The sequence below is a fragment of the Brienomyrus brachyistius genome, chromosome 2 (genome assembly GCF_023856365.1).
Source record: "Brienomyrus brachyistius isolate T26 chromosome 2, BBRACH_0.4, whole genome shotgun sequence".
Lineage (NCBI taxonomy): Eukaryota > Metazoa > Chordata > Actinopteri > Osteoglossiformes > Mormyridae > Brienomyrus > Brienomyrus brachyistius.
In genome coordinates, this window is record NC_064534.1 from 5,392,614 (window position 1) to 5,416,626 (window position 24,013).

Genomic DNA, 24,013 nt, shown 5'->3' on the forward strand with positions numbered 1-24,013 from the left:
AAAACAGGTAAATTGAAGCAATTCTGTCAAGGAATAACCTTTTCTGTAGTCTAATATTAATTATACTGTCGCTTCATCGGCACAACCTACCCCCGTTTTAAAACGACACACAGAAAGTCCAGATTCTCATACATACTTAAGCAACAAACCTGCCACCTTGCCAGCTGTCCTGTCATTTCCTATAGACCGTAAACGAACTGAATATGCACGTGTCTACCTGCAGTTGGCATCAAGGTGTCCCGCACAGCGCCGCTATTGCATTACATGCTGCAGGTTTCAGTGCACAGGGCAGGAGAGCTAGTGCCACGCCAGTATAGAAGGCAGCCGCAAACTGCGGGACGCCAAACCACCCGGCAGCTTGAACCTTCCATCCGACAGCGGATCGAGGGTAATTATGCACCGAGGTCACATGACTCTCAGTCACCGCGACACAATGCTAATTAATTTAGGTGAACAAGCACCAAATAGGCCTCGTGCAGTGTGGCCTTTATAAAGCAGGTACATGACGATAAATCAGCACCAGGTAGGACTGCAGATATCCGTAACCTTTATTAAAATTAAATTTAATAATTATTATTATGCTAGTCGAGCTGCTTATAGCACTAAAATGCCATATAATATATCCATCCATCCATCCATCAATCCATCCATCCATCCATCCATCAATCCATCCATCCATTATCCTCCGCCATATAATATAAAATGCCACGTATTCTTTAAAACTATCAGATTATGATAGTTCAACACCTTTGTCCCCCGTTCCATATAAGATAACCATGTCTGTTTTAGTTTAATTTCATTATTTAAGTCCATTAAACCCGCGGACCCGCCTCCGGGCTTGCGGAGCCCCGCGGGGTGGCGGCTGTCTTCACGCTGGCGCCGGCTGCTCCAGCTACTCACCCGGCTTGGAATAAAGTTACAAATGCTAGTTTATCTTCCCCTGCGATTTTTAACTTAATCTCAGTCGGGAAGACATATGCATATTGTCTGTACGAGCTAAACATTTGGAGAGGATTTGCTCGGAGCAATCTGTCACGCCGACTGAAAGGCCTTATTGTATATCATAATATTTATAAAGCCATGTCATTGAAAGAAAATGTTTTGTTCTTTTCATAAAATGCGTTATAGTAATTCTGTATACATATTTTTGACCTAATGTATTCCATATGTCTCGTGTCTAGAATTCCTTCACTTTATTTCAAGGTTTGTTTTTTTTAATTAAGCTTCGCTCTTTCATCTGGTTATGAAAGGGGTTAATATGTTTTATAATAACCCTCATTGTGTAACAGCTATTCCGCCCAGGGAAACCCGATGCCTGGATTTGCCAGAAGCTCCGCTAGCAGAGTTAGTTAGGGAGGAAAACGAGAGGGAAAGAAAGCGACAATTAAACCATCTGATCGTGCATAAAAACCTGGAAGCAAATCAGCACCTCCCGGTCATTAATGAAGCCGATTCTGTAAATACACCGCCAGAGGAAAAGCAACGCAAAACAGGCGTTTTAACACACATTAGATCAAATCAGAGTAAATAGGGGAGATAAGTCTCACAGTACAACTGTTTTATAAACAATCTCCAATGATGCATCCAACCACCTCAAAATATTTGTACACTGGTGCATAAACAAGTGTCATACGGCCATTTTATATAAAATGAAACCACTGGAATGTGATCGGTACCTGCGTTTGAAGCGCAAGTATGAATCCTGATATACCAAGGCTGCATGCTATACCGAACTACGTCAAAAAACGGTCAGAACCGTTTCACGTTCACGAAACATTATGATATATACCATGCATGGTGCTTTAATATCCATTCATGATTCCTTTGCCTTTTATTCGTCCTTGAAAGGGAATAATTTACCTGTGCCACGAAACTGGGATTAGTACCAGTTCACAGGAAAAACCGCAGATGTGTCTGCAATCGCACCCACTGGTACACGGACGTGTCAGTGCCATTCTTTCAACTCGTCAATCGGCATAATAAATAAGCGTCTCATATTAACTTATCACTATAGCATTGAATGGACCGTATTACTGTATATGCAATAGAGCAACCAGCCCCCCCCCCCCCCACACACACACACACACACACACACACACTCACATACACACACACACACACGTACACACATCACGGCACAAGAAGTAACTTACCAAAGTCAGTAGCGATGTATCGATCACAATAACCCCAAACCCTTACACAACGCAGTTAAGTTTTTTAATCATTGTTTTTTTTATCGTATCTTAGACATCGCAGCACAGGGAGCCAAGCCGTCCGGCGTTTCTTCCTCTCGTCCTCACAAGCTGTGCGGTCCACGTAACCCAAGACAAACTATTTCAGAAAGGGCAAAAAAAACTAATGTCGCACACAGTTGGTTGTGGATTTGTATACCTACAGGCTCCGATTGTATTTATCGGGTTTCTTGTGGGTTTTATGCAGGTTAAAACAGACCCCTGCAAGGAGTCTGTTTAGCTGGTTCTGTTATCCTGGAGTGTCCCAGCAAAAAAGCACAAAAAACGGGCTGGGGGAAACACTGGGGCAGGATGAAGTGTAATGTACACAGAGCAGCAGCTCCCACTGATTCCACACGAAGTTATTTTGCAGCTGATTCCTCCCGCAGCACAGATTAACCAATAGCGTTAAGAATATCCCGATCGCGAACAGTGCAGTAAACCTTTATATGGTGCTTTTATCCAAAAATTGAGCTGCGGTATAACAAATTAATGCATTCTGACTGTTTTGTGGAAGCCGGCTTATAAGTCTTAAACACAAAAAAGAAATTGACGACAAGCCAAGAAGGCAAGAAATACTATTTCAGAGTTTTCTGGACACTAAATGCATGGGTAAGACGCCGTGAAAGTGAAACGTTTTAAATGCCGCCTTTTGTACGACTCTTCAAACTCCGCTTTAGCTATAATTCTTTATAAAGGGAGGAGTCGCCCCGCTTCTGCTTCCTGTGTCCAATGGGACTCGCCGCGGTCCCCGGAGTAAAATGGAAGATGATTTTATATAGCTCAAAAAGCCATATTTCATATGTGGGGGAGTCTTCCCCGAGCAATGGGCCGCTTTGCTGCATTGTGTTTTGCCGTATAACCGCAGCACTCTGCGTCTGATCGACTTAAAGTGGAATATATTCTGTGCTTGACGTCTCTGTTAAAAGTTTTTTTAAATACATTTTTTAAAGTCACGGTGTTTCATATGGGCATAATTAGACCCGCTCACCAACATAAAGTGGTGTATGTCTGTAGAAAAGTATATGAAATAAGATATATGAAAATGTACTCGGGGGCAGTGGTTAGCACTGTTGCTTCACACCTCCGTGACCCGGGTTCGAGTCTCCGTCTGGGTTACATGTGTGTGGAGCTTGCATGTTCTCCCCAGTAAACGTCGTGGGGTTTCCTCCAGGTACTCCAGTTTCCCCCCACAATCCAAAAACATGCTGAGGCTAATTGGAGTTACTAAATTGCCCGTAGGTGTGCATGTGTGAGTGAATGGTGTGTGAGTGTGCCCTGCGATGGGCTGGCCCCCCATCATGGGTTGTTCCCTGCCTTGTGCCAATTGCTTCCGGGATAGGCTCCGGACCCCCCGCGACCCAGTAGGATAAGCGGTTTGGAAAATGGATGGATGGATGGATATATATATATATGTAATAAGTTGTAAACATTTGTTATGTCATCAAATCACTTTCTGTTGCGTAATGGAAAATGTGTTTCCGCTGAAATGCATATTTCCCGGGCAAGTGTTTATAAGGTTACACATGACCAATGACATATTTTATTCTAAATACTGCGTGTCTTACAGCTTTCTGCGTCCACCAGCATTGCTGGGAGCCGCTACCTGAGCAGTGTGGTCAATGCACGAAACTCAGGTCCCACGAATCCTCTGGACTGGGCCCATGTCTGTGGTTTTGGCTCCGTTTTGACTCTCCTGACTCACACAGCAGTGCTGTGAACCAGAGAGCCATTGCTCATTTTCTCACGCAGGAATCAAATTCGGCCCGACAGCCGTCAAACCTCTTTTGTGACTGCAGCTCTTGACCCTGCAAACTACGACTGCGCAAACGAGATACACAGAAGTCTTCTGGCTCCACATGGCTTTGATTAGAAAAGCTTATAGGAATCTGGGACGTTTTATTATTTCAGAGGAAGCGCAATTAAGTGGCCGGCCAAGACTGCGTTCCCAGATCGCAGGACCCCCACCAGTACTGGCAGCGGACTTTACAGCCAATGGCAAAATTCAGGCATGACGCTGAGCCAAATCCAGGTGACAGGCACCCAGCCCTAACCCTGCCATCGTTAATAATAACATCACGCAACGGCTGAATATGGTTTGACAATTTCTCTCATGCCTCTCCGATTCCCTCATATCAGCCTGTTCTCTTGGCAAATGCTCCCGAGGCATAATTAACAGGCTCGTCGCATCCACAGCTGCAATGGAAACAAAACCAAGCCTGAATGTATTTATGTTATCTGAAATGGTGTATTAGTGTATTACTTGGTGCTACTGTTTACTACAGCTCCACATACATTGGAAGGATGTCGAGAGGATTGGCTAGGCCCCTGTTGAAGGATGACACATATTCCATATTTTTTCCACTGGTGTGTAGGTGAGTAGATGAGCTGAAATGCTTTGCCTGGCCGAGTAACCTTATCATTGCTGGGCCCTTGAGCAAGGCCTTTACGCTTAACTGCTCCACATGGTGCTGGCTGACTCCACGCTCTGACAGTAAGCTGTACTCACCTGTATGTTGTTTTGGACAAATGAGTCTCTGATAGATAAATTAATGTAGTCTGCTATCTTTTGCGACGGGCTGGCCCCCCATCCTGGGTTGTTCCCTGCCTCGTGCCCATTGCTTCCGGGATAGGTTCAGGACCCCCCGCGACCCAGCAGGATAAGCGGTTTGGAAAATGGATGGATGGATGTATAGTCTGCTATCGTCATACTGGTGATTGAATTTTTTCCATTGAAAAGTGAGGATTTCCAACAGACACTGGGAGCTATTATGCATACAGGAAAAGGGGGATTAGATACACCATCAATCCATCTTATACGCGTACAGTACCAGTTACCCATTATTGGGTGAGCTGGGAGCCTATACCAGGATGCCCAGGACACAGGGCCGGGAGACCATGAATCAAATCAAATCAAAGTTTATTTATAAAGCACTTTGAAACACAGTGGTCCGCAGTATCATAGGCAGCAGTGAGGTCAAGAAGGACCAGAACAGCAAAGCTACCTTTCAGTATGAGGTCATTGGTAACTCGGAGTGCAGTTTCAGTACTGGGACAGCTAGAGTGAGAAGAATCATTTGATCCATTTCTGTCGTTTTTAGATGTTCCATAGTACTTCACTAATACCTCAGTTTTAAGTCTAAATAGTATATTTCAATACTCCATGAGCAGGACACTGTCGAATGAATGCTGGGCTTTTCTTCTCAGCCAATCATTGGTATTCCAGACATACGGTACCATGTTAGGTCTGACTCCCGCTGCGAGGCACTGAGGAGGAACTCCGCTATATGTGGATCTTCTTCACCTGTCCTCCTTCTGAAAGTCGCATCCCTTCAGTTCCCCCAGTTCTCCCAGGGTCCTATCTCATTAATGCGCAAAAAGTGCATGGCAGGAAATGGTCTACTGTACCGGAAGGATGTAAGTTTGCATCCTAAAATGAGCAAGCTTGTTAATATTAACCAGTACCCAAATTCATATCTCCTTATAAGAAGGAAATGAAAAACCGGATATTTTGTGCATTATTAGTACTGCACAATGATTAGGTGATTTAATGCTGGCTTCTGTAAATATTAAAGAATGTAGTTTGTGATGCCAACAAATTGACTCTATTATTCCTGGGCCTGATTCATTAGTAGGCAAAACATACAGGTCAAAGGTCAAAACATCAATGACTGAACCTTGGTTGGACAATAAACTCAAATGGAATGGCGAGAGCGGAGCAGGATAACCACATATATCTTTGATTCCTTATAATGACTGAACCGCAGTTAAAAATATTAGACAAAATGTTTTGCTTGCTGATTCATTATGGACCTTGGTGAGGGTACAAAAATGACTAATAAAGTGATACCGTAAATCTAAGCCCTTGTTGATGATGACTGATCAGTCAGAATGCCACTTGAAGGCTTGGGGGAAGGTGACTGTGTACTTATTGCTGGTTTATTTATGATGTCAGCAGAGCAGCATGGCTTCTGACGAAGCAAATGCAGACCAAGTGCATTGTGGGGTGTTTAAACTGGTCCCCAGGATCAGACTGGATGGCTGTCATTTCCGCCACCACCAGCACTGGAATTCCTCCATCCCAGGGGGCCATACATGCATCCTGAGGAGACCAGGTGCAGACACAGTTAGGGACAACGCCACCTATAACTCCTGCTGGTACTGCAAAGAGGTGGAGAACATTCAAGGACTTGAATCACTTGCGGTCTGCAATCCTTCTCATTCCATCATTGAGTAACGGCTTCTCTCTCATAAGGCTTTCAAACACCTGTTTTGTGTTCCAGTTTGGTCTAGAAAAGATAGTGAGCATATGGGACTTCCAGGTGTTAGTGTGAGCTCACTGTTACAGAGTCGTCTGTCGGCATGGAAACACAGCAAGCAAACGTCACCAGTACACTAGGTTGTGTGATTGCATCATGGGATACTATTTCAAGATGCCTTTAGTATTATGATGAAGTGCTGTCTAGCAGAATCGTTGCCTCAACAATATATTTAAAGGTCAGATATCCGATGGTGAGAGGACGCTGCCCTCACCTGTAGTGAGGTACACTTTCGGTGCTTGACAGATCTTTTCAGACTCCTGGATCTGCCAGATCTCTCTCCCTGAGCTTACTGCATTTACAGACAGTGATATGAATGAGAATGAGCACCTGAAACCGAAAGCATCTGTTGCAAAGTTGAATGGATTATCGATCCTCCCATTAATCTATAGAAAAGAGAAGATTTCGCCATCCCTTCCAGAAGATTCCAAACGCGTGCCCCCTGGGTACATCCCCCACCAGCCTAACATCATATGGCTGCTGGTGCTATATTCCCTAGCCTGCTTATGTCATCCTGCCCCCCCCCCTCCATCCAGACAAGTGTCCACACGAGCAGGGCCCACTGTCAACATCGCCCCGTCAGTGGTGTTACAGCTGCAGATGTTGCCCGGACTCCACCTTATCACGACGCTACTTCCCTTAGCTGTCACACTTGCTCAGTCTGTAAGTCAGGTGCCCAGTTTGTCAGCGTCCTGTTTTATTATCATCCGCCAATAGCGAATGGTTCACTCCTCCCCCACCCTTCCTGGAAAAGCAGTATAAAAAGTTGAACTTAAAAATGTGCTGATGGTGCGATACGCCTACAGTACTGTGATACCTCGGCAGATAAGGGTAGAACAAGCAACTCTTGCAGACTCCAGGTATATAACCAGTATCCTGAGGCGGTCCTTGCTGGGCACCACGCAGACGTCACTTCATGGTGTACTAGCTGCTTTTGAAATGGCATTTTGATTGTATGATATTTTAGATATTTCAACAAACTGTGTCAGGCACTTCGTTTATTTTACAGTTTATTTATTGCACATAATTCATGTATTTTATACATATCTAAGATTTATTTTTAATGTGTTTTTGGTACTATCATAAAAATAAAGCATCGATAAGCTTTGTACTAAATAGTAATTTTATGTTAGGTAGCCATTATTTTTTAGGTTAGCACAATAAATACAAGAAAAATAATATTAACTGAGAACTGACATTAACCTTTCCGCTGAACCACACAAAATAAAATATACAGTCGGCCCTCGTTTATCGCGGCTAATTAGTTCCAGATTCTACCGCTATAAGTGAATTTCCGCGAAGTAGGATTCATAAATCGAATATTGTCGTAGTTAGAGTATAGAAAACCTGTTTACGACCTTCTAAATATGGTTTTTAACATTATTAGACATGAAATAATAATAACCTTTTAGTCAGCATTACTGTTATGATTGCTGGACTCTGAAGCAGGAATGAGGAGACGAGGAATCAGGACCGAAGGGGTTATTTGGAGTCACTCCAAATGCAGGACACAGGACCATGTAACATCAAAACGTCAATGGCAGACCTGGGGTTACAGACTCTGACATGGAGGAATTAAACTGACAGGAAACAGCTGGTAACGATCAGGGCTGCACACGTGGTTAATAAGGGGGCGTGGCACACAAGAGGATCCTACAGGCAGGTCATGACTATTACACTCCTATTAGCCAATATATTAGACAAAATAAGACATATTAGACGTTACAAATATCATATCATTATTGTTGTAGATTTAGTTACGAAGAGCAAAAATGCTTCCGATGCTTTCACTGTCTCGATCAACTTTTTAATGAATATGCGAAAGTCGAAGCGCGAAATGACGAGGGACGACTGTATCATCTCCTTTAAATCTTGCTTAAAAATGTTTTCCATCCCAGTACCCAGCATGCCATTCTCTTACAATGTATTATGAGTCATAAAACAGTCTTTCGACAAATGGTTCACAGCAGCAATTTTATTGTATATTTCAACATTTAAAACATTAAAAAAACAGTTATGTGAGTTTCACATAGTTTGAGCATAAATTCATGATAATAATTAAAAATATTAAACATAATTGTGAGGTCATTAAACTCCACGAAAACACATATGTTGGTAAAATCAAAGCTGGATAAATTATTTTAATTATGGGCTATATACTGAATTCTCTTTTTCATCTAGCTCCCTCCGCCTCAGTGTTCTTTCTTTGCGAAAACGGCAAATATTGTTCACCATCTTAATGACTTGACAATAGGGAGTGAGATGATGGCTAGCGTAGCACGTCAACAAATTGTACGTACAGCATTTGTGCTACAGCCAGAATTGCACTGATTCAAACATACAACCTCCTCATTTTATCAGAAAAAGTGAAGAAAGGACCTGTGAAACAACCAAACCAACAGCAGTCCACACTTTCAAAAAGCCATTTGCAACACTTACATAAAATCAGGTTCTATGATGGATTGTAATCTGCCGTAACCCTTCACTACACTAAAAATTAATAAAGGGAAAATTGTGTGGGTTTGCAAAATTTAATAGTAGTTTTTTTTCTACCATTGGCATTCGTGAACAAACATCTGAAATTTTTCCAACCATTAGACAAAAATCGAATATGGCTACCAAGCCACAATAATGACACATCAACCATATATATATTTATTAATGGTTCCCACAGGAAGTCTCTTATACCAGAGTGCACTTTAAAACATGTTGGAGTAATGCTGAAATGAAATGCGAAGTAAGTATTTTTAAACTCAAGCCAGCTAATCTGTCCCTGTACTCTCCTAGTGGAGCTTCCACTTCAAAAAGTTCTCCGTTCAGCACACTTTTTTGAGAAACTAAATCTCGGAACCTTTTGTGATTTATGAAGAAGCCTAGAGTTAACAATGCCGCCAGGGAAGCCTTCTCCTTAAAGGTGACTTGGAAAAAAGCAGGACAGGTGCATTGTGGGCTTATAGAATTGGCAGCAATGGTATAGGACAGAAAACAGATCATCCAATCACAAGAATGCAGATTGGTCATGTCGTTTTTCTGACGAAATTCATTGGTACAAACGTCAAGCAAAACTGGAATTAGTCATTCCTTGTCATAAACCATTTGTGTGGTTCTGAACAGGTATTATTTATTATATGTATACTGAACAAAAATATAAACGCAACACTCTTGTTTCTGCTCCCATTTTTCATGAGATGGACTTAAAGACCTACAATTCATTCCAGATACACAATATTACCATTTCTCTCAAACATTTCTCACAAATCAGTCTAAATGTGTGATAGTGAGCACTTCTGCTTTGCTGAGATAATCCATCCCACCTCACAGGTGTGCCACATCAAGATGCTGATCTGACATCATGGGTAGTGCACAGGTGTACCTTATACTGCCCACAATAAAAGGCCACCCTGGAATGTGCAGTTTTTTGCTTTATTGGGGGTCTGGGGACTCAGAACCGGTCAGTATCTGGTGTGACCACCATTTGCCTCATGCAATGCAACACATCTTCTTCGCATAGAGTTTATCAGATTGTCAATTGTGGCCTGTGGAATGTTGGTCCACTCCTCTTCAATGGCTGTGCGAAGTTGTTGGATATTAGTGGGAACTGGTACACGCTGTCGTATACGCCGGTCAAGCACATCCCAAACATGCTCAACGGGTGACATGTCCGGTGAGTATGCTGGCCATGCAAGAACTGGGACATTTTCAGCTTCCAAGAACTGTGTACAGATCCTTGCAACATGGGGCCGTGCATTATCTGTCTGAGTGGCTGGTCTCAGACGATCTTGGAGGTGAACCTGCTGGATGTGGAGGTCCTGGGCTGGTGTGGTTACACGTGGTCTGCGGTTGTGAGGCCGGTTGGATGTACTGCCATATTCTCTGAAACGCCTTTGGAGACGGCTTATGGTTGAGAAATGAACATTCAATGCACGAGCAACAGATCTGGTTGACATTCCTGCTGTCAGCATGCCAATTGCACGCTCCCTCAATGCTTGTGGCATCTGTGGCATTTTGCTGTGAGACAAAACTGCACATTCCAGGGTGGCCTTTTATTGTGGGCAGTATAAGGTACACCTGTGCACTACCCATGATGTCAGATCAGCATCTTGATGTGGCACACCTGTGAGGTGGGATGGATTATCTCAGCAAAGCAGAAGTGCTCACTATCACACATTTAGACTGATTTGTGAGAAATGTTTGAGAGAAATGGTAATATTGTGTATCTGGAATGAATTGTAGATCTTTAAGTCCATCTCATGAAAAATGGGAGCAAAAACAAAAGTGTTGCGTTTATATTTTTGTTCAGTGTATTAAAAACAAACGTACACAAAATAAATGAGAGGCATTTTGAACCCCAAACTTGCATCCTACAGTGACAAATGTGCAATCTATATAGTTTTACCTTAACTGAATAGTCAATAGTTCCATCCACTGCAGGTTTATCGTTCTATAACCTTCATCTCAGCCAGGAAAAGACATGAAAACTAAGATATCAAAAAAACACAATGAAACCTGTGGTTGGCCTCCACACCATTGTGGATTAAATTATAAAGGGATGTTAAAAGAGTGGGGGGGGGGTTCATGTCTCCAGAGTGGAAGAATAATAAAATTATATATATATATATATATATATATACTGACTCCTGGCATCCACTTAAGTGCTAAAAGCATTTATGCAACTCCTTCAAGTAGCTGAAGGAGTTGAACATGTCTTTGTAATCACAGTAAGAGCTTGATATTTATAAATACATATTAATTTAATAGCCTGGGGGGTTGGCTATTGATCACAACGCTCTCCCAGAAAACCTCCCCCCAAGGAAACTCTCATGGGGTATTCAGCTATACAGGAGCATGTTAAGATGCCCATTTGTTAAGGAACCCATTTATTCCACTTTAAGATGGCATGAGGTCACATGATCTTCTTAGCCTCCAAGTTAAGGAGGTTATACATAAAAATAAATAAGACGGGGGGAAAAAACATTCGGTTTGCATTTGGACTCAGGAGAACTGTTATTCTCAGAAGAAGTAGAGGTCAGATCTGCCAACAATCTAGTTTTCACCAAAAAAATCAATCCAGTTATGAGCGAAAGGTGAAATCCACACCGAGGATCATACATTAGCAATGTGCACATCTGGAAACCCAAAGGCCACATCATGCATGACATCAAGGAACAGAGACATATCATTTAAAGGGTGCATCATTTTGTGTACAACCTTCATGTCCCAGTGTACTGCGAACAAAAACATTATCCTAAAGAAAAATCGACAGATGTCTTCTGGACGAGGGCGAATCTTCCGAGCCGGAACTTTTTTAGTTGTAACTTTGTGCAAAAATCCTTATGGTACGTATTCAAGACTCACGGGACTCTTTCCAGATTCATAAGAGCAGCATGATTAGGGGTTAAACGTTAAGATGCCGCAGTGAAACGGCGAGGCTCTGTCGCGGAGGGGGGGTAGGTGAGAACATGTCAGCGATGCAAACAAACCAACAGAATGGCAGATGAGAACCAAGAGGTCCCGCCTGTTCACACCTGTCCGAGTTTCTCCTTGTTCATTTGGTAAAAGCGGCCACAACGGCCCAGAGAAGCTCATTAGCATTAGCCTTCATGCTCTCCCCTTCGGGCTCCAAGTCCAAGAGGTGCCGAACCCTCTTCATGGCCAGGTCGTACTGGTCATCCAGCAGCGGGGCGAAGGCATTCTCCAGCACGTCAGATGAGTGGGCCAAGAAGATGAGGGCTAGCATCCGCTTGTCCATCCGGTGGGGGTCGTTCACCCACTTGTCCAGCACGGCCTCCTGCAGCTTCCTGATAAGCCGCTGCTTTATGTCGCAGTTGGTCAGCGGGTGCGTGGTCATGTCGAAGAGCAGGAAGTTCTGCTTCTCTGTGGTGAGCACGCCTTTCTCCACCAGGTTCTTGGCCAGCCGTTCTCGCACATTCCTCAGCTGGTAGTGGAGTTTTAGGGGGTTCCATGTCTCGCCTGCAGATGAGGTCATGAACTATATTCATTTATAGCAGAACGTCACAACAGGGCATCATTTCTGCATTAGTGGAGGACCTTTGATGGGCAAGCTCGTATGTTGCTCTTCAAGATGGTCTACATTGGATCCTCCAGCAAAGTACTTCCACTCAGAATCATCTACCTGCTATGATGTATAAGTATCGATATATTAGCATCATTCCCACTGAGGGAAGTTCAGCGAGCACAGGCCCCTGAGCAGCCTCTGGGTGTGGGAGGAATTTAGTGCCTGGTGGCTGAGAGCGGAATTCAGCCTCTTCAGGCAGCACGAAGGGCCTTTACTCACCGCTGAGCAGCTCGATCCATCTCTGCACCGTTTCAGGTGGCTGAGTCTCTTTAATGTGCTTCAGAGCTTCATCCAGCAAGACATCCCCCGTCGGAGCGTCGGATTTGCAGATCACCTGGAAGGACAGAGTGGCTTCTTTGTCACGAGGAAGAAAAACGTACGGCAAGGTGAAAAGTGCTGAAATGCGGCTTGACTGCAATGGCCATGTTATATAAGAATATTCATAATACATCATTGTAGGCAACAGATAGGAAGGACAATGGAGAACGCACCGGATTGGTTAGTAGGGTTACCATGCCTACGGCAGTAGTTTCAAATCTGGCGGTTCAGTGCTATTTGTTTGGGGTTTTCCTTCAAAGGATTCAGCTCAAGGGAATGAAGTAATGATATAAACAGTGTGTGTGCAAATGCGCATCCTGATTTACATCCAAACCAGATTAGCATGATAGCTTTGCATAAGCAGTCACTGAAAATGGATAGCTGAATGGCTTGGAACAACCCCCACCCTCCCTTATGTGGCAGTAAGACAAAGCGATACGAAAACCAGTATAGAATTTGGAAAAATATTCTATGTTACTGTAAGATGTAAAACATTTGTTTTCTTTAAATAAAGCGAATTTGCGCGGCTTTTCATTCCTAAGATGCGCTTCATTTTGCTTCGTAATAAGTGCTCCATTTTAACCAAGGCTTCCCCAAGCACATAGCATGCAATGTGGAAGTATTCTGAATTGAAGGGTATTACACCTTTTGAGAGAAATGTTCATTTTCCCCATGCAAATAATGATCAATATTTATATCAATCTTTAGTGCCAGTCATGGCAAAGGATTACAACATGACTCTAAATAAAGACTAAATGGTGTATAAAAGTGATCGTTTGAAACAAGTTGCTGTTTTATTAGCTAAAATATTTCTGGAACTTATTGCTGATGTATGCAGTGATTTTGCAATGTAATGCTGTGAACGAAGGTGGCTGACTGGGCCCCCACACCCACCTTCCTGGCTAGCAGACCCTTCCTTCTCATGCCATTGGCCTCCAGCTGCACGCGGCCCCGGAGAGCCAGCTCGATGAGCATGCAGCCGCGGAGCCCCGACGACATGCAATCGTTCCAGAAGGACGTGTATCCCTGGCAACACAGACAGTGACACCACCTTAGAGACGATTCGTTCACGGAGGTCACCGATCCGCTTGGGAAATGGTGCCCTGTCTGCGCGGTCAGCTGGATTGATATTTCTGCTCAATTGGACAAGTTCTAACAATCAGTGCTAGAGTGTGTCTGACATCTCAGGAAAACTACCCCTTTGCAGTAAAGTACTAATTCTCAGGGCTCGGTAGGGAGAGGACGGTGTGGGCATTAGGGCTGTGATCGCATCCTAGGTTAGGCCTGAATTTCACCTAATCAGTTGGCAGTTGAATGTACTTAGTGTTTAAGTCATGTTTACATCTGCTCTCAGACCGGAAACCACAACACATCCATATAAGTGCAAACAATAAAAATGTGAAATAAATGAAAACTTACATACAATCCCACATTCAAATTATGCTCCACCCTTAACTCAAGGTTATAATTTAGATTTTTGGATGTAAAATAAAAATATCTTAAAATAAAATACATTTCCCAAATGAAATTATTGTACAATTTCCAAAAGTACATACATTAGTTACATTTATTTTTATGTTGTGCCTTCTCCAAATTAGCTTCTCTACTTAGAAGAGTTTAACAAGTGTTTTAAACTGATATATGTGAGTTTAGGGTAATTATAGTGTAAATGAACAGAAAGTGAATAGAGAATAAAAGCCAGATGTTGACAGAGTGAAGAAGGAGCCGTAGTTTGATTCAAAAAGAAAAAAAAACACCTTTGGGGGTGTGAAGGCCTCTGGCCCACTGTCATACAAACAAAAAATAAACAGGGCAGACAGTAGTGTATGTGTTTGTATATCTTCTGCTATCTTCTGTCAAGCTGGGGTCACGACCCTCTCTCTGGGTCAGCTCTCATTTCTGTAGCTCTGCCTGTGATCTGTTGTGTCCATCTGCAGTTTTGGCATGAACTCTGGCCCGGCAACAAACAGTCCCACCATGTGGAACACAGGGGAGCGTGACATCATGGCTCAGTACTGATGCTGAAAGGAGACTGAAAGCCACAGGTCTGGATTTAAATACTGAGAGCAGGGGGGTGTCCCACACATGCACAGATATAAAGCAGGAGCCCTGAGGCTGATGTGTCTATGTGAGGAACTGCAAGGAGGCCTGCAGTCAGTGTGACCTGCAGTCGGGGAGGCCTGCAGTCAGTGTGACCTGCAGTCAGCGAGGCCTGCAGTCAGTGTGGCCTGCAGTCGGCGAGGCCTGCAGTCAGTGTGGCCTGCAGTCGGGGAGGCCTGCAGTCAGTGTGACCTGCAGTCGGGGAGGCCTGCAGTCAGTGTGGCCTGCAGTCAGTGTGACCTGCAGTCGGTGAGGCCTGCAGTCGGGGAGGCCTGCAGTTGGCGAGGCCTGCAGTCAGTGTGACCTGCAGTCGGTGAGGCCTGCAGTTAGTGTGGCCTGCAGTCAGTGTGGCCTGCAGTCGGGGAGGCCTGCAGTCAGTGTGACCTGCAGTCGGGGAGGCCTGCAGTCAGTGTGGCCTGCAGTCAGTGTGACCTGCAGTCGGCGAGGCCTGCAGTTGGCGAGGCCTGCAGTCAGTGTGACCTGCAGTCGGTGAGGCCTGCAGTTAGTGTGGCCTGCAGTCAGTGTGGCCTGCAGTCGGGGAGGCCTGCAGTCAGTGTGGCCTGCAGTCGGCGAGGCCTGCAGTCAGTGACCTCAGTGGAGGCTCTGGATTCTACATGCTTGCTGGATCTCTTAGATAAGCAAGGGCTTTGCCTTTTAGCGCTAGCTAAGCAGGGAAAAGAATTTTAAATGTTTTTCTTGTATTGCTAGTGGACAGACAGTATAAACTGGCTGCAGTATGGTTGCACTGACTCCTAATTACAATTCCTACTGCATTTTGAATCTGCTGCAGGAAAGATGTGCGATTCAGGATCGCTGAAAGCAAAGCATTAAAATAATCTATTCTTCTATATATAAATGCATACAATAAAATGTTTGTGTCTTGGGGAGCTGGAAAATGTCCGTTTATAAGTTGTCAGGAGCAACTCCAAGACAAAGACTATGAGAATTAAACAGCAGGTCTGCACTGAAAAGTTCATTAATGAACGACCAACTAATTACTTTCCAAGAACAGCATGCAAAATCCAATTTAAAATGCATTAACAGCAATTATTTATATATATATAAAAAAAACAGTTTAGCCTCATAGAAACATTTTAATGAATCCATGAGATGCTTGCCGTAATCATATCGGGCCCCCAATCCAGACCAATTCAATTATGTTCCAATTTTTGGTAACACTTTACATTAAGTGCACCTTCATAATGCGTTCATAGAACATTCAGTGCAGCTTCATAATGCATAATTCATAGGACATGACTGGGAGCAGGATGGAGCCACATAGCCTTCTGCACTAAGGAATAGAAATGATTACAAACGCCTCCAGACAGGCCTGCTTATCAGCTTAGCCCCATACCAGCAAACTACAACAGGTCGCGATGTTTCAGTCACAATAACGCAATCAGGCTCATCCCTGCCATACGTCCACATACATACCTGCTACAGCTCCTCTGGACTTTATATGTAAAATGTACCGTCTGCATGGATGAGAGTCACACACCTGCCCAGGATTTAAGCTCCATCAAGTCGCATATCACAAGTCGCAGGCACCTTAATCGTTTAACAAAGTGTTTCCCAACCCAGACCTTGGGGAACCCCAGACAGTCCGAGCTCAGGGCACTGAGCTTAGCTGTATAGCAGAAGGTGAGAAATCCTGGACCACAGTATCAGGAAAGAAATCGTGCGCCGCCATGTTTACATACACAACAAAAATGAACTCCAGTGAAGCCCGACAGCTTCAAGAGCTACTCAAACAAGTACGCTGTGGCAAAGGCGTCCCAGGTTAAGCAGAGATGTAAGACCCCCTGTTGAGGATCCTTCCCCAGCACTGTGGAGACACTGAACTGCAGGCGCACAGCCGGCGTGGAGCTCAAACCGGTCGGCCTCCTTTGACAGTCACCATTTGACAAGTGGGTGGAAACTCCCAAAAGAAACACGTGTTTCACTATCACACGAATCCTGAACTCAAGACACCGTACAACAAGGGCAGCAGAAGGTCCTGCTTCCCTAAACACTTTACGCCTCGAAACTGCACGACTGCAAAAAAAAAAACAAACAAACAGTATGACCATTCCAGGTTCCCTCTCATTCAAGTGGCTGATCAGGCAAACAGTGATCTGATTAAATGACCATGCTTTACTGAAATTGGTGACCTCTTCTGCTTTCAGTCAGCTAAGTTACTTTCTGCCTAATCTCTCTGTAAAGCCAGCCTTGGACGCCCAGGAACCTCTGTGAACTGCTGTGCAGGAAATACCTCTCTTTCCCTTTCCCTCTCCTCCTCTTTCCCACTCTCTCTCCTTCCTAGCTCTCTCTCTCCCCCTCCCTCTCCTCCTCTCTCCCCCCTTTCTAACTGTCTCTCTCCTTTTCTCCTCCTCTCATCCTCTCTCTCCCCCTCTCTCTCTCTCATCCTCTTTCCCCCTTTCTAGCTCTCTCTCACCCTCTCTCTCTCCCCCTCTCTCTCTCATCCTCTTCCCCCCTTTCTAGCTCTCTCGCCCTCTCTCTCTCTCCTTCCTAGCTCTCTCTCCCTCCCTCTCCTCCTCTCTCCCCCCTTTCTAACTGTCTCTCTCCTTCTCTCCTCCTCTCACCCTTTCTCTCTCCCCTCTCTCTCATCCTCTTCCCCCCTTTCTAGCTCTCTCTCACCCTCTCTCTCTCCCCCTCTCTCTCTCATCCTCTTCCCCCCTTTCTAGCTCTCTCGCCCTCTCTCTCTCTCCTTCCTAGCTCTCTCCCCCTCCCTCTCCTCTTCTCTCCCTCCTTTCTGTCTCTCTCCTCCTCCCATCCTCTCTCCCCCTCTCTCTCTCATCCTCTTCCCCTTTTCTAGCTCTCGCCCTCACTCTCTCTCCTTCCTAGCTCTCTCCCCCTCCCTCTCCTCCTCTCTCCCCCCTTTCTGACTCTCTCTCTCCTTCTCTCCTCCTCTCACCCTCTCTCTCTCCCCCTCTCTCTCTCATCCTCCTCCCCCTTCCTAGCTCTCTTTCTCCCTTTTTCTCTCTCATCCTTTCTTCCTCGCTGTCCCTCTCTCTCATCCTTTCTCCTTCCTCCTCCTCCTTTTCTAGCTCTCTCCCTGTCTCTCTTACTTTTGCTCACTCACTCTCTCCTCCTCTCGCCCTCTCTCTCTCACTTTTGCACTCTCTCTCCCTTTCTCTCTCATCCTTTCTCCCTCTCTGTCACTCTCTCTCATCCTCTCTCTCCCCTTTCTAGCTCTCGCTCTCTCTCACTATTGCTCTCCCTCTGTCGTTCCCTCTCTCTCTATCGAGACTCAGTCCAGACTGATGCCACCCAACAGCTGAGGCACAGCCCAGCCCAAAAGATGGAAGAGCACCTGCTCATTATGGGACTGAACTGCAGAAACAAACTCACCTGTCTGTCATAATCACAGAGCCATTTTATGAAGCCATTTATTGTTATTGGATATACAGGACTGTATCTAACAGGAGACTCACGGACATCCCTGCTACAGATTAGCAGAAAACAGCTTTCCCTCACCGGCCCACAACACCATCTTACAAGGTTGTGTTTCAACAAAAGGACCGTTTTTAACCTTCAAGGTGACAAAAACATGCGAAAACATTGATGTCCTGTCTAAATAAATAGAAGAGACAGATAAAATCTGATTGAACTATGCAATCCAATAAGAGGAGTTCAGTGGTGAAATGTCTGGTAGGAGATTAATACTTTAATACTTAAAATTAAATATATATATACATATATGTTTTTCCAATACATTTAGAGGAATCTGTGCTACTGCTTGAAATGGTTTTTGTTTTTAGGAACATAATAAACACAAAAAATAGCAAAAAAAGAGAAAGCACTTTATTTCAGATCCTCCCCAGGGGCGTCGGAGGGGCATGGAACCCTTCACGGGGGAGGGGGGGGGGGTTGGTGCTTTTTAGGGGCACAAAAATATATCGTCAAGGCCCCACCGAGCCTGGCAAAATGTACCGGAACCCCCCACCCTCTCCCTTGCAAATTATACCCAGCAAGGGCCCACATTTCTAGTTACTGTAAGTCACTGATCCTCCTCCATCTTAAATTTCAAAGCAACACCACTGAATAAATTGACTTAATCTCCACCTGACTTCCGAAAATAATCTGTGATAAAGGTGCACCATCTGCGGTGTGGCCCCATCGCCCTGCTTCCTGATCCCGACCTCTTACTGACACAATTGCTGCAAAAAAGTATGAGAAACGCACCACGTGATTCACAAAAAGGGACAGAAAAACAGGCAGAACGACTCAGAAATATAGAATTACATTTTCTGTCGTAGAATGTGTATCACTTAAGTCAATTCCTGATGAATTTATTTGCCTAATGAAGGGAGGTGAAACTTCGGAGGTTCAGCGCTGTGCATTTGGTGAAGCTGTTTCTGAGAATACACTTTAATGCGGTGTTTTCTAGGTGTGAGAGATGGATATTTCGGGGGATGCGCGCTAAATGAAGCATAATGATTGTGTGGGCTGTACTACAGTCGGCTGATGACCAAATTATTTATAAACAGATGAAAAGCAGCGTGCATGTGCCATGATTCAAATAGGAGTTTCCATTAGCCAAGTTAATAACAATAATAATAATAACAAATAATAATAATGATGATGATGAATACATCTCAGCTAGTGAGACTGATTGAAAAGGAGAATATAAATAGCTACGTACCTATTAAATTGTATCATTTGTAGCACGTAAAAACATACGTTCTTTCGGACTTACGTCAAAGCATGCGCGGGTGATCAATAGTTTATGGGCTTTTACGACAAGCTTTCGCAGGAATTTAGCGACGTGTAAATTCAGCCAAGGAACTGCAATACCGAAGACAACACTTTATAAAGCAGGAAAGGAGCTTTCCCTGAAGGGCAGGCTAATTTCCCGAAATGACTGGGTGTTTATGACAGCAATGTACGATTCATCTAAGCAATAAGCGGATTTACCTCATGTTCGCAGTCATGAGATTTATCTATCAAATCAACATTTTGCAGCTTTATCTACAGCCACAGTTCACAATAATTACGCTTCTATTAATGGACGATTCCTCAAAATATGCCGGCCAAGTAATCAAATTGTTTAATACCACAGCCACAAACTATTAGTAATGATAATAACAATAATAATAATAATAATAATAATGATGATGATTATGATGATGATAGGTCAACAACAATAATAAACACTAAAAATAATCATATGTAATAAGAAGAACAAAACACAACAGGCATCCTGCAGCTACGCTTATGCCCTCATAATAAATAATAAGGATAAAAAAGCATATCCAGAAAAATGCGGAAACCTCTCGGTCCTTGAGGCCCAGGAGCAGCACCTCCTCCATGAGCGTCAGCCGCGTTTCTTTGGCGTCCCCGCCGTCGTCGCTGTCCTGCTCGTCCCCGCGGCGCGGTCCGTTCTCCTCGTCCGCGGAGTCGGGCTCCTTGTCGGCGGCGGCGTTCCGAGACGCCTCGGTGCGCCGCTGCACCAGGCCGGAGCTGCGCTGCGTTAGGGAAGTCATGGTCCGCAGCCGCACAGGGACTCCCGAGTCCTCTCCCTGCTGCCGATCACGCACACGGGTACCCCTGCCTCCCCCCTGCGACTACGGCGCCGGTGCCGCGCCTCCGTACACGCATCCACCCCACGGTACGCTTCTTAAGCTGTTTTTTCTGCTATGCACGGCATTTGATCACGTCCGCTTATGCTCCACTTTCCACTCCTCTCATTCTCCAACTTATTTCTCCAATATGGTGGAAATGATGACGACAGCCGTGGATGTGACACATTGGTCCCCTTTAGGTAACGTGAGGGATGAGGATAATCTCCAGACTTATCCTGAGTTTTCCTCTTCAGAACCTCTCCGGAACTTCATGTGGATAAAATGCACTCACGTTAAATACATCTACAGCTACTTGATCGCATTAATTAGTGAAACTTTACATAATTGTCGAAATTGTGTTTGGTGGATGGATAGCTTGCAATGTGTATTATTTATTTATTCACTGCTTATTGTTTTTTTTTACTGGGGGATACCTGCTTTGAAAAATATACACGAGACACCCCCCCGGCCCCTCACATACACACACACTGATTGCTGCCATGCCCCCCGCATAATGTCCACCACATTTACGTCCCCCAGCGGATCATTTGTCATGTCATATCATTGATACAGTTAAACAAGTAAGCTATGTACTCTTTTACTGAGAACTAAATGAAGTTCACCTTTCATAGCAGTGCTATAGGTCACCTGTGCTGTGGTTTGATAACCTATTCCAGCACAAACAACCTATTCAGCATCTATCCATGTTTAATAGCAAACCAGAAAATCTGAATAGTGACACTTAAAGGAGGGGAATCTGTGCTACATACCGGTATGTAGTTTAAGAACAAATTAAGAAGAAATTTAACCCGAATGACTTGTAAGTACGGTTCATATTCCAGCGCCATCTAGAACGGCGTGCAGACATAGTGCTCTTAAAACACGAAACAGAAGAAAGACATATCTCCTGTCGCACACTAACCTCGAAGTTCCACAGGATACATACACTTCTGTTATGTCCATGTCAAGTCAAAGGACACCATGAACAGAACTAGTTAATTATTCCATTCTACCACTTCAAAACTATGTCATTTTTATAGTTAAATAACTTTAACTGTAATTATTTGATACCATTATTATCTCTGAAGAAAACAATAACAGGTTAGGGGAGCGTGTTTAAATGCTGGAAATACTGTAATCTGCCCTGAGGACAGCAGATGGCAGTATGTGCTATATACAGTCGAACCTCGTTACTACGTACAAGACAGGATATCAAAAACATGTACGTTATAAGCATAGAACGTTGTAACCACTTAGTGCAAGATGGATGAAAGAACTCACGAAATATCCATGTAAATGATAAAACTTTAATAGAACAGACCCTTAAAAACAAACAAAACAAACGAACACATTATTACTTGTTAAATAATTCGACAAAGCTCATTTGGATCCTTGAAATTTTCCTTAAATTACTCACGATTACTTAGTGCCGGCCGGCGATAAACGGCAACGAAAATACATAACGGCTGGTCAAAATGGATTTTTAAAATAAACATTCGCATCCAAATTGGCATTTTGCCTGAAAATATTAATGAAATATTGCTTAAATTAAATCATAAAATCCTTTACTTCCATTATTATTCTGAATTCGCAATTACCGACATGACCGGTATTTCACAAGGTTTAATAAACAAAGAATACGCACACAACACTTAACAAGCCATTACGACGCAGTCCAGTAACGATCAGTCAAGGCAACTCATTTAACGCCAAGCAACGCAATAGACAAATGTGCAGGTAGATACAGGTCAGGTAGATACAGGTAGATGTAGCGACACACAAGTTGTGGTGGGCGGGGAGAGCGCTGTACGTTGTAACGATGGTTAGTTTTCGTATTTTCTCTAGAAATTTGGATGTTGTATCGAAGTTTACGCTGTAAGGGTGTACGCTGTAAACAATGGCTGCTATTGGAATAATACATAGGCTAAAAACGGGAATTAGAAACCTGTACGTCGAAAAGGTGAAAACGTTGTATCCGGGGTACGTAGTAACGAGGTTCGACTGTATTGTTTTTTTTTTACCTGCAGATTTCCCACCCGAAGTTCCCGTTCTCCGGCTCTCCCCCTTTAGCGCGTGACACACGTCGTTCTTTTAGTAATTTTTGCATTACGTTCCATTTAAGTCACTCTTTGAGGCATAAGGGTGGTTTACCCCATTTTCAGGGAGTGACCACAAATGCTACCAGTCAGAAAGTTAAGAAAAATAACGCGGTCTGTCACATTCATTTGCAGACACTTTAGTGACATACAAGTGAGCAATGCTGGGGTGAAAGAGCAGGGCCAGGTAGTGTCCGGTAAGCAGCAGAGGTTCAGAGATAAACGGCGATATGATTACGCTGATAACCAAGGGATTTAAACCTACAACCCTCGGTATATGGGCTTAGAGACTTAACCCACAAAGCTACATACTACCGTGTCTGTCTTTGTCAATAGTTTAAAACATTTTTAGTAATAATTGCTTTGTCAAACTTGTTAGTTGTGTTGATACTGAAAAACAATAATCGTGACAGAAAGAATATTTAAATCAGCAGCAATCTGTCCAACTGCACAACCGGACATTGTTTCAGCTTCTGTACTGTTCACATGTCTGTCCACTTTGAAACATGTTGCACTTAAACCCTTTGAATAGTTGCATCTCCTGGAAGAGATGATCCAGGATTGAATGAATCATGACAGAAAGCTAAATGCGCAAGTATCCCTTAAAATACCCTTTTAGAGGAGTTAAGCTTTGTGTGGAGATCATCGTTCAGGTATCCTGTTCAGTTGGTTTAACTGGACTTTCTAGAGGCTGAGGAAGGAAACAGACTGACTTCACTGTACTAAAGAAGTATTACAGATAGAATCAGAGCATTCAAAACCATTTCTGTCAAAGTATTTCTGCAATATCAACCAGCAAACAATTACAACTCACAATATACCAATGCGGATGAAAGAATTTACTTATTTTACTAAGCAGTATTAGACAAACAACGAAAATAAAAGTTCTTATAGCTATCGAGACTTTCAATTTTCAATCGTTGTCAGTATTTTATTGCACTTTGGAAAGTATGTGCATTCAGGCAAGTGCAGGTCTGTTCAGTTTGCTCATCTAAGTGTTGAATTAGCGATTTCTTTTTAATAAAACGTTAACCATGGAAATGTTTTTAACCACATTTGCATTCCTGACAGGCTAGTTTAATGTAGTCATGGAGCTATGAACAAAACGTCATGTGACCACCTACTGTGAGATCAGGTGGGCGTTTTTATCAAGGGGAATTCCACCAAAATTGGTGTCATTCTAAAAGTTTTACTTCATGTTCAAAGACCTACACACACACAAAAAAAATTATTTTGTATGTAAATGGACGCTTCATTCTTGATAGCTGGTGTGTTAATCAGAGATGGCAGTTGGACGTTTTGCAAACTT

At 43.7% G+C, this 24,013-nt stretch overlaps 2 protein-coding genes across 6 annotated transcripts in view; both read right to left on the minus strand.

Moving 5' to 3' along the window:
• LOC125712453 (PDZ domain-containing protein 2-like) overlaps positions 1-2,811 on the minus strand; it is a 76,645-nt gene extending 73,834 nt beyond the window's left edge. For 2 of the 3 annotated variants that reach the window (XM_048982493.1, XM_048982485.1), the window contains exon 1: positions 2,154-2,811. The gene's annotated coding sequence lies outside the window, so the exon portion shown is untranslated. The remainder of the gene's footprint in view (positions 1-2,153) is intronic. The other variant, XM_048982502.1, reaches the window with a different exon arrangement.
• Positions 2,812-10,847: 8,036 nt separating this feature from the next.
• Positions 10,848-22,983, minus strand: LOC125726384 (Golgi phosphoprotein 3-like). Of its 3 annotated transcripts, none has more exons than XM_049002719.1 (5): positions 22,630-22,960; positions 20,318-20,875; positions 13,839-13,970; positions 12,846-12,960; positions 10,848-12,520 (listed from the first exon to the last, which is right to left on the minus strand). In XM_049002719.1, exons 2-5 carry the CDS (start codon positions 20,528-20,530, stop codon positions 12,096-12,098), a joined length of 885 nt encoding a protein of 294 aa, XP_048858676.1. In that variant the 5' UTR covers positions 20,531-20,875; positions 22,630-22,960; the 3' UTR covers positions 10,848-12,095. The 3 variants fall into 3 exon arrangements, with proteins under 3 accessions (XP_048858676.1, XP_048858667.1, XP_048858683.1); XM_049002710.1 differs by having other exon boundaries at positions 21,531-22,960; XM_049002726.1 differs by having other exon boundaries at positions 12,108-12,539; positions 21,531-22,983.
• Positions 22,984-24,013: the final 1,030 nt, after the last annotated feature.

Coding starts and splice junctions, on each gene's coding strand:
- LOC125726384 (XM_049002719.1), bottom strand. CDS start 20,530: ATGACTTCCCTAACGCAGCGCAGCTCCGGCCTGGTGCAGCGGCGCACC. Junction 12,961..13,838: donor AGGGTCTGCTAGCCAGGAAG/GTGGGTGTGGGG, acceptor CTGTCCTTCCAG/GTGATCTGCAAATCCGACGC. Junction 12,521..12,845: donor ATGGATCGAGCTGCTCAGCG/GTGAGTAAAGGC, acceptor CCTCATCTGCAG/GCGAGACATGGAACCCCCTA.